At 47.1% G+C, this 9,496-nt stretch overlaps 2 protein-coding genes across 2 annotated transcripts; both read right to left on the reverse strand.

Moving 5' to 3' along the window:
* Positions 1-89: 89 nt before the first annotated feature.
* Positions 90-7,309, reverse strand: CSUI_005084 (clustered-asparagine-rich protein; the record flags this gene model as incomplete). The annotated part of the gene is made up of 6 exons (XM_068065263.1): positions 5,192-7,309; positions 4,412-4,573; positions 3,036-3,144; positions 2,288-2,347; positions 1,054-1,176; positions 90-250 (listed from the first exon to the last, which is right to left on the reverse strand). Coding segments are annotated over exons 1-6 (672 nt in total), but the record flags the coding sequence as incomplete, so codon positions are not given.
* Positions 7,310-8,099: 790 nt separating this feature from the next.
* On the reverse strand, positions 8,100-9,495 carry CSUI_005085 (uncharacterized protein). Its single transcript, XM_068065264.1, has one exon. The coding sequence runs from the start codon at positions 8,844-8,846 to the stop codon at positions 8,463-8,465; it is 384 nt and encodes a 127-aa protein (XP_067922767.1). The 5' UTR covers positions 8,847-9,495; the 3' UTR covers positions 8,100-8,462.
* Position 9,496: the final 1 nt, after the last annotated feature.

Here is a 9,496-nt window from a genome sequence, read left to right on the forward strand (position 1 = left end):
TAGTCTCTTCCATGGAGAAGGAAAGGATGATGAGGTGGTATTCCTCTAGTGAAGCAAGGTGTGCTAGGAGAAGAGAAGCAGGGACATACCGACTGGGGATTGTCAAAGGAGACAAACCCAAAGCCTCTGGAGTTGCCCTGGTTATCTCGTAGAATTCGAGAAGAGAGAATATTCCCAAAGTGCTGAAAATGTTGTATGAGATCTAAATCATTCCAGTCACTTGGCACGTTAAACACAAAGATATTACTACCTAAGAACACACACACACACTCACACACAACACATTCATCTTATATACGGACACACAGAGAGACATACATACATATATATGTAGAGAGGGAGAGAGAGTCATTCATTCATACATACAAAGAGACATGCAAGACACGTCCTTTTTATGGAGAGGAGCTTGAAAGAGCGTCATCGTATCCAAGCATCGCCCATAAAACGGAACGGGACCACAAAAGACAAAGATTTACCTATCTTTAACATATTTATCTGCCTGTGTGTCTACGTATCTGTGATCTCTCCACCACTGACCCATCTAGCATGAATCTTTCTCTCCTTGGACATTCTATCTATCTCTTATCTACTTTTTAACTATTTCTGTAATCTATCTACTGACAGGTATGGCATACAGACCTACAGTCATTCTGAGAAAAGAAGAAGGTATAAAGACGGAGAAGACGCAGCTAGGCCGTAGTAATGATAGAAGTGCGCCGAAGAAAGACTAAGGAAGAGAGAGATCCACTGAACTCCCGACATGACGTCTCCGTCCTTCTTCAGTTTCATTTCTATTTCACTAAACTCTCAAAGAAAAACATCTTCTCAGCCATCGACTTTGTTGCTCTTCTTCTCTCCACAATCAAGCTCAATCCAACTCTCATTCCCTTCTCCTCCACTCGCTCTTTTCTTTCTCTTCCTGTTCAACAAATGAGAGCCCCATCTATCTATCTATCTATCTCTCTATCTAAGCCGTGTGTGTGTGTGAGTGAGATGACATGGAGTTTTGTTATCTCATTGGAGACCTCCACATTGACGCTGTCTTCATAATACCTTCCGGGCCGTATTGCGTGGCGACTCGATTGAGTAATCCCGTCGTTCCTCGAGAAGGCACAGGCACAGGGACAGCCTTCTGTGGAGAGTTCCACTCCTCTGGCTTCTCCCACTGTGTTGCCCCTGAAACAAGACCAGGAGACGATAGAAAAGGAGACACACACACACACACACAGAGGGAAAGGAAAAACTATAGAAGAGATAGGCAAACCTGAAAGACAGTAGGTAGACAACCCGATATACACATATACACAGATATACATACGTATATACATATATAGTGGCTAGTATAATCGATCGGTCATGATTGTCGTCTCTTTTTTCTGCCTCTTGAAAAAGTGTGTCCCCTGGACTACTCATGGACTATCACATCACACGCCCTTCATATGTATATATAGCTCTATATGCTACATGTCTGCATAGCTCGTCAGATTGACAAGACGATCTACACAACAACAGGTCGAACGCTCCGCTTCTTCTAGGCAAAAAGATGGTATACATATATATAGATACATGTAGACATGGGTACATAGATATGTAGACATATGTTGGGATAGGAGGTACAAGAGAGAATGCGGGGACAACCGATGTATACAAAGAAGGACGCCGAAAACTCATACACCCTGAATAAGCCTCTTTCACCACGGAAGAGGAAGAGGAGTCTAGTATCTTTATTCTCACGATGTACCTATCCTATCTTTATCTCTCCATCGATTCCGAGGTCGATGTACACGGAAGAGACATGAAGATTCGCTCTTGCCATCTTCTCCTCATGACCCGGGTGTCGTTATAGAGTAGCCACTACCCCTTTTGCTAGAGAGCTGTCCGGGCCTTTCATGCCGTGGTGATCTATCGAGAAGTTTTGTCGACTTCTCTGTATCTTATCTTGGTGCATGTCTGTTACTTGCTATCAATATAAGAAGGCTGTCCTCCGAGAAGAGAAGGGACGAGCAAGGGAATCTCTTCCCGGCTTTCTTCTTTCCCTCCCACACGGATGGTTCATCTTAACTTCGTTTATACATACGTATATATACACATAAAGATACACATACATATATCGATCGATGTAGTTTTACGTCGTTCCTTGGACTCAGAACGTATCGGGAAGATATCGTTTTGTCTCCTACCCTACCCTGGGTAAATCTCTCATAAGGCTCGCTCTATAGACGGGTGATGACGTAAAGTGTATAGAGATCTCGGACGTATTGTGACAAAACAGTTGATATCCTCTCACCTGTTACGGTATTATAGTAATAGGCATGTCCCTCTGGAGTAAAGAACTCCTGCCATGTAGCTGCATGTATCAGAAGAATAAAAAGGAGAAGAACACGCGAAAGAAGAGTCGAGATAGACTCAGATCTGCATCTGCACATGATGAAAAGATCAGCGGGTCAGTATCCTTAAAGGTGCTTTTAGGTTGTGTTGAACATCCTTTGTTTTTCTTCATTCAAAGTCAGGAACATCTCTCTAGACCACCACAGAACGTCTGCTGCTCGTATATCGGGGCGACAAAAAGCTGGCTGGAAGAGTTCTATGCATGCAGCGCTCCTATCAAGGGATTGTTTAGGGTCATCTCTACGTGGAGACAACTCCCAGCTAAGATCACGCAGACAACTCAGAAACCATCAAGCAATCTCGCAGGCCTTACTGAGCGATAGCATGCATTTGAAGGTATCTCCATGTATACGCCCTGCTAAGATGCTCCCCCACGATGTGTCGGTACACCAGTATACATACATGTTGTATACTCACAACACATCTATCTCTCTATCTATCTCTCTATCCATCTATCTATGATGACCTATCTCTGCTCTGTCTGAGGAAGTTTTCTGTAAAACGACAGCACGTTTTGGATCCAGCAGGAGAAGAACAGACCCCCATACCGGTGGCGAGAAAGAGACTGATCGCATGCACTCATGGATATACCTTTGCATGCCGACTGAAAGCAAGAGTCTTATGCGAGTGAGAAGAGAAGAACGTACTCGATGTGCCTGTGCCTGCAGCGCCTCCTCCCTCAGGCTTTTTGAAAGCTAGAGAATTCTCCTTGGGTTTCTGATTGGCAAATCGAGCTTCAACAGGTCCTAGGCTTCCCTATACACATACCCACAGTCAGAAGAGGTTATCTACCACACAGCCAATCTCTACTGGAAGTACACAAGAGATGTAGTCGCGGCCTTCTCCGAATCTCTCAGAGAAAGAGAGACAGAGAGAGAGAAAAGACAACGCAAGCGATACAAATATACATCTCCCTCGTACATACACCCCAGTCAAAAGAAACTGCATGCATGTGAGATATGAATGTACCAGAAGGGAACGAAGGACGGGAAAACTATTTATCGATCCATCAGTACAAATGACTTTCTTGAATTCTCTCTCTTCCCCTTTTCCTCTGTGTTTTTCCTTCGCCTAGATCATCTTCTTTCATCCCATCTGCCTTTGCAAAGTAGAGACGACTACCGCCCGCCCACCTCATGGGCATGTGTCAGACACTCTTTCCTCTGCTTCTTCTCGCTCACTGTTCTCTCAAATGGTCTCCTGGAGTCTTCATAGACACCGCAAAAAAGGACAACTCCGGACGGGCGACAAGGACTAGTCGGAGAAAAGCAAAGAAAGAAAGTAGGCTATCATTCACGTGTAGACTCTTTGGAACATACACAGACGAAATGAGAAGCTGAGACACTTCAAAAGACTTCGAAGAGATAGACTTCCTGCTGCACGCGGCCATTCCCCTCGTCACCGAAGAAGCACCACATCCCCTCCCTATAGCAGACGACGTAACACTCGCTCCAGCCTAGTCTTGAAGCGGAGTTAAAGAGGAAAAGAACTCCCCCCTCGATCTACAATACAGCATAATAATCGGCTACTTGGTCGAGTCTACATTATCTCTCTATACGTGTATAGAGAGGCATATAGACATAGATATATAGACATACAGGAGGAGAAACAAGACCAGCAGATACGTATTTTTTACTACCATCTGCAGGTATATCTATCTATCTATATGTATCTACATATATATAGATATATATGAATGAGTTTGTAGTGAGTCTTAAACGACGAGAGGGCGTGTGTGGTTTGGCATAGAGCTACGGGAGGTAATGAGGACAAACATACAGACAAGAAAAGCCCGCAATGAGAAGTTCCTAGGCTTTCACTTCTCTTATCCCCCTGGTTGAATTGACCAAGCACCCCCGCATACAGTATCTCCCATAAAAAAAGAATATACAGAGGATCTATAAACGTATGGATATCTATCTGCGTAGGAATATGTATATAGGAACATGTATACACATATATATGTATATGTATAGCTGTATGACTACAGATATGTACGTGATGAGGGGTGTGTAGCTCTTACTGTGAAGAGAGTTTTTCCATCCATATTTTGTATTGCAATCCTCGCATCTTCAATTGTTTCGTAAGTCACAAATGCCCAGCCTTTATGCGACATTGTTTGGTCCATCATATAGAAAAGAGAATAGACAGGCCCTTGCTCCTCGAGGACTTTTCTTAACTGATCCTAAGACAAAAGAAAACCAAGAGATACACCCGGGCGAGACGTATAACGAAGGGACAAGAAACACACAAAGAGAAAAAGAGGTAAGAAAGAAAGAAACTATGTATCTCTCGCCTGGAAAGAGAGCCTAAGGACTGAACTGTAGAGTAGAAGAATACGCTACTAGGAGGCATAGAAGTATGGTATATTATGAGAGAGGGAAGAATCACACAGAGAGACAGAGAAAGACAGAACGAGAGAGAGAGAGACATCCTTATAGATGCTCTGTCTCAGTCATTTTCAGAGAAGAGGACGTGATTCCATCTCGATCTGTCTCCTCTGTCTCCACAACTTGACTTGGAAAAGAGAGAGATGAAGGTTGAATGGAAGATGAGGACATACTTCAGTAGTATACTTGAATGAGAAGAACGACATGACGAGCCGAAGGGAGGGACATAGCAAGCAAGAGACTAAGAAGAGACGAAGAAAATTTCAATACCGAAGAAAAGAGAGGAAGTGGCACTTATCATTGTGCGCCCAAGAGAAAAAAGAAGAATGGAGCAGGAGAATGAGAGAAGACAACAAGAAAGAGAGAGGAGGAGAAGAAGGCGGGAGAAAAAGAAGAAGACGCTGTCTCCTCACCTCGGTTACTGTATGGGGGATATTCCCAACGAACACTTTGCGTGTGACCTTCTCCATCTTGCCTCAGCTTCTTCTTGTGTCGACAAAATTTTCTTCTTTCGTGCTTTTACAGCCGGTTGATGCAGACACACTAAAGAAAAAAGAAGAAGTTTTCTATCATTCATCACTCTCTCCTCTCGCTGGAATGGGTACGAGGAGAACGAGGAAGAGGCGGGAGACCTTCGAACAGAGAGGGAGAGAGAGAGAAAGAAGAAAAAGCAGTTTCAGGATGCAGGAGAGACTAAAACAGGAGTACTGGAGAGAGAGACTGGAAAGGTAAGAAGACAGGGGGAGGTAAGACAAGCGGATGTATGTAGGAGTGAATGAGAGCTCTCACTCTCGATGTGAAAGTCTCTGAAGAAATCTTCTACATATGGAATCAAGACGGAACAGAGAGAAACCATTTCCTTCATCCTCTCAGAAGGGCTCGCCGTTATCTGTCTTCCACTTGGCTGGACCGAGAAACGAGAATCTGCCCTCCTCTCCAGATTGTACTGAGAAAGGAAAGAAAGAAAAAAAGAGAAAGAGGGAGAGAGAAGGTCTCGAATCACCGCTGTGAGGAAGACCACCAGTAAAAACACGGGGGAGGCAAGAGACAGACGGAGAGGTAACAGACTTCGTGCTTCTTTGGTCCCCTTCTTCTCATCCCTTCTCCGTAGCTACTACAACGACGACTACGATCACAACAAAGAACCTCCTGCTCTCCTTTGAATGAGAAATCACGCCTCCGGCTAAGTATGGAGACAGTGCACAGAGAGAGAGACCAAAGTCACGTCTTCCCAGGAGCTGGGCCTGCAAAGATGCTGAAAAGAAAGCGGAAGTGTACCAACAAAACGGGGAAAGGAGGCAGAAAGTGGAAAAGAGAGAACGGAACAGGAGAAGGAAAGGCCGGACAGGAAAATAGCAGAGAAGACGGAACTGAAAGGTCGGAAGACTGTAAAAGAATTTCCTCCCTCTCTATTGAAAAACAGGAAGATCAAGCCCCAGCCGGGCGAAACAAAAAGACAACTGGCCAGGAAAGGAAAGAAGGTAAAGAGAAGGCCTGTAAACCGGGATGAGGTGGACGTCGTGTTTTTCAGAAAGGAGAAAGCTGAGGAGACACTTGTCAAACGAGATAGCATGACAACGCTTTCAACGATTGTTGGGGCTTGCTGGTAAAGGTGGCTGAGGGAGGAGACGGGAGTTCGTCGGAAGAGCAGATTTCTCCTACTGAAGAAAGAATCCCTGGAAGACTAAGGTTGACGGGAAGATACTACCATCAGAAGAGAGGCGGCTGGAGACACGAAGAAAATCGGCACAAGCACCTCTTCGTGCAGCACTGTATGCACTGCTCCCTAGGGTCCTTTCGACCTGAAGGCATGACCTTTCTTGGTCAGAATGAAGACAGCGGAGATCTCTGGCGAAGAAATATCAACACCGGAGACACCATCCAGTCCATTGCATGATATGAAGAATAGTAAAAATAGTCGGGAAGATGTAACGAACAGAGGAGTGGAGATTTGGATACTTCTGTCGGTCGTAGAGGCGTTTGCGAATTCGAAGTGACCTCCGCCGGACTGATGAAAGAAACCCTGGATTGTGTGTGAGAGAGTCAGACTTGTCCATACTCTAGGGCAACAGCCAACCGGTGCAACTGGATCAAGACGGAGAGCTTGGGAACTTTGCACGGGGCTGAGACGTTGAAATACGTAGAGACAGGAGGAAAATCCGAGTTCGGGTGATCTCGAGGCATGCAGGCAATAATCAAGCACGAAGAAGACCTAGCTGCTTCTAGTAATGGAGAGAACCTCCGGAGAGCCTCCCCACCCCGTAGTAGGCACCGTTTTCAAAAGTCAAAAGCCTTTCTTACAGTTCGCCTACAAATCGTTATTCTCTTGACCGAACTTCCAATGACAACTATAGCTATCTACTCGTCCACGTCGTCCCCCTTCTAACAAGGGAGGAAAGCCAGCCTCATCGTGGAGAACGGCAGCCGTCGACCAGCGGCCTAACGGTACTAGCCAAGTAGCGCGATCGTTCTCCGTTTATTTCGAGAGAAGAAAGGCTCCTTCAAATCTGTCACGCTGCGGACAAAGAATGATAAGCAAGTTTCGTGATGGCTTCTATAGCCTTGCGACTCCGGGGAGAGTGAAATTATCCGTCATTATCCTTTGGAAGTTAGTGACGCACCGAAGGAGGAATCGAACCCCTGCGCCGTTAGGCGCCACGTGATTTGAAGTCACGCCCAACCACCAGGTCAGATCATCGATGCACCGGGTATCTAACGAACTTTTCGCCTTTCCGAGAGGACAGCGAGCCGCAGTATGACCTAACTGCCAGTCTGCCTGTGCGTCTGTCTGCTTTGGTGCTTGAGTCGTGATCGCCACCACCGAGCCGCTCAGACTTCACGTCGCAAGGATAAACGTGCTCAAAATGCGCAAACGGCCATCCATGTGAACACCAGTCGTTGATCGGGAAAACGAGCTGCTTGTGGCCCTGTTCCGATGAGGATCTCTTCACGCGTCAGTAAGGCCATCTCCCGTAGACATGGGGGCTACGATTATGGTTACCTCAACGCTAGGACTTTGGAAGCCAGAAGGGTATATGAGAAGTGCCGGTCAGTGCTTGCTTAAAAGGAAGAGAGTATGACGCGTGGCACTTGCGATCCAGACTAACGACGTGGGTCGCGTGAATCCCCCTACTAGTAGCTGTGAGCATGAAGATAGTCCTCGCCGTTCCTGTATGTCACGATTGTCGGCCCGCACAAGTAGATGTCCACTGCCAGCGTGAGACAACTGCGAGGCGTTTGAAAGTGGCCGAATTATCCGTGTGTGGTCTGTGGCCGCATGCTGGGGAAGCAAGCAACGATGGAGGCCGTTCTGTTGTGAAAGAAGACGTGCCCAACAATCATCACACCGGACGAAAAGCCACAGCTCGGGACAAGGAGATCGAACACGAGCACTTCAGCACCATCTGGCTACACTTCTCACACTTGAGGGGCGTGCCGTACAAAAGTGCACGCCAAGACCGGCACAGAGGCCGTAGGGAAAAACGCATAATAGAAAGTCGCAGTCTCTTGGTTTCCCTTGACCTTCGTGGTTGTCCAAGTGCATACACATCAACCAGCCTGCCTTTGTGCGCTGTTTCTTAAGAACCAAACTCTCCCCAGTCCCGCATTCACACTGTGCCAGCACACGCTCTCACGAGGAGCCCGTGTCAACCCGTGAAACGAGGAGGAATGGCTACTCCCGGATCACACACTACCGCGATCATCCTTCCTACTCATTGCAAACTGGATCCACGCTTCCTCCCAATCTCTCTCCGCTTTTATGTTGGCCTCCAACTCTTCCTTGGCGGCATCAACCATGGCCTGATACCCGTCATCCGTTGTGGATTTTGTCGTGGTCGTAGAGGTTTTCTGCTGCGTGTCCCCAGGTAATGGTGAATTTGTCAAGGAGGGACGTTCTGCTTGTCCACCGGCTGGATGTGCTGCTTCCGCCCCCAGAACGGGAGACGTGGAACGGCTGACCGGCTGAGTGTCCTGGACGTCACAGACATTGGAACTCAAATGAAGGCAGACAAGAACCACAAGAAAAAGTAGAGCACAAGAGCCTCCTCGGGAGCAAATGATTGCCATGCTCTTTAGGCTTATTGAAACAAGAAAACACTATTTTGAGCTCCCGCGGGGAGCACGGTGAATTCCGAACAGTTAATAGACAACTTCTTACCAGTGTGACGTGCCACGAGATGACCAGCTCGGAGCCCAGATGCGGCTGAGAGGAGCTGACCTAAGGCAAACGGAAGAAATCTGGGGACGAAGACAGAAGAAATGTGGAGTGCAGAAATGCGACGGAACAGGGGCATCAGAGACGCTTCGCGTGACGTTGGCTATTACACGGGAGTCGCACTCCGCATAGTTTCCTGATCACTCGTGTCCTTGCTTGCCAAATCTCTCTACCCCGGAGGCCGACAGCTGTGCAGATTACTTGCCAGCTGAGGCCGAATCCTTTCAGCCGCCGGGAAGGGACAAACCCTTTGGTCGCGATGGCTGGGAGCTAGCCAGGGGCGCTGAGTCGACAGCCCAGCAGTCACAACGCTTAGGCCGCTCGCTTTTCGCAGAACATCGGGAATTACGTCGGATGACGCAAGCACGTTTATTCGCATTCTGTCACCCTTAGCTTTCCTCAGGATGGACAGAGGCGCTCAAGACTTCTGAGGATTTAAGAAAGTATTTTGAAGTCGGTACGGCTATGTGGCAACTCTGCGTGTAACGCCCTCGCTACGACT

Source organism: Cystoisospora suis (assembly GCF_002600585.1).
Source record: "Cystoisospora suis strain Wien I chromosome Unknown contig_2436, whole genome shotgun sequence".
Taxonomy (NCBI): Eukaryota; Apicomplexa; class Conoidasida; order Eucoccidiorida; family Sarcocystidae; genus Cystoisospora; species Cystoisospora suis.

Excerpts from the sequence above, each read along its gene's own strand:
- CSUI_005085 (XM_068065264.1), bottom strand. The coding sequence starts at position 8,846 with ATGGCAATCATTTGCTCCCGAGGAGGCTCTTGTGCTCTACTTTTTCTT.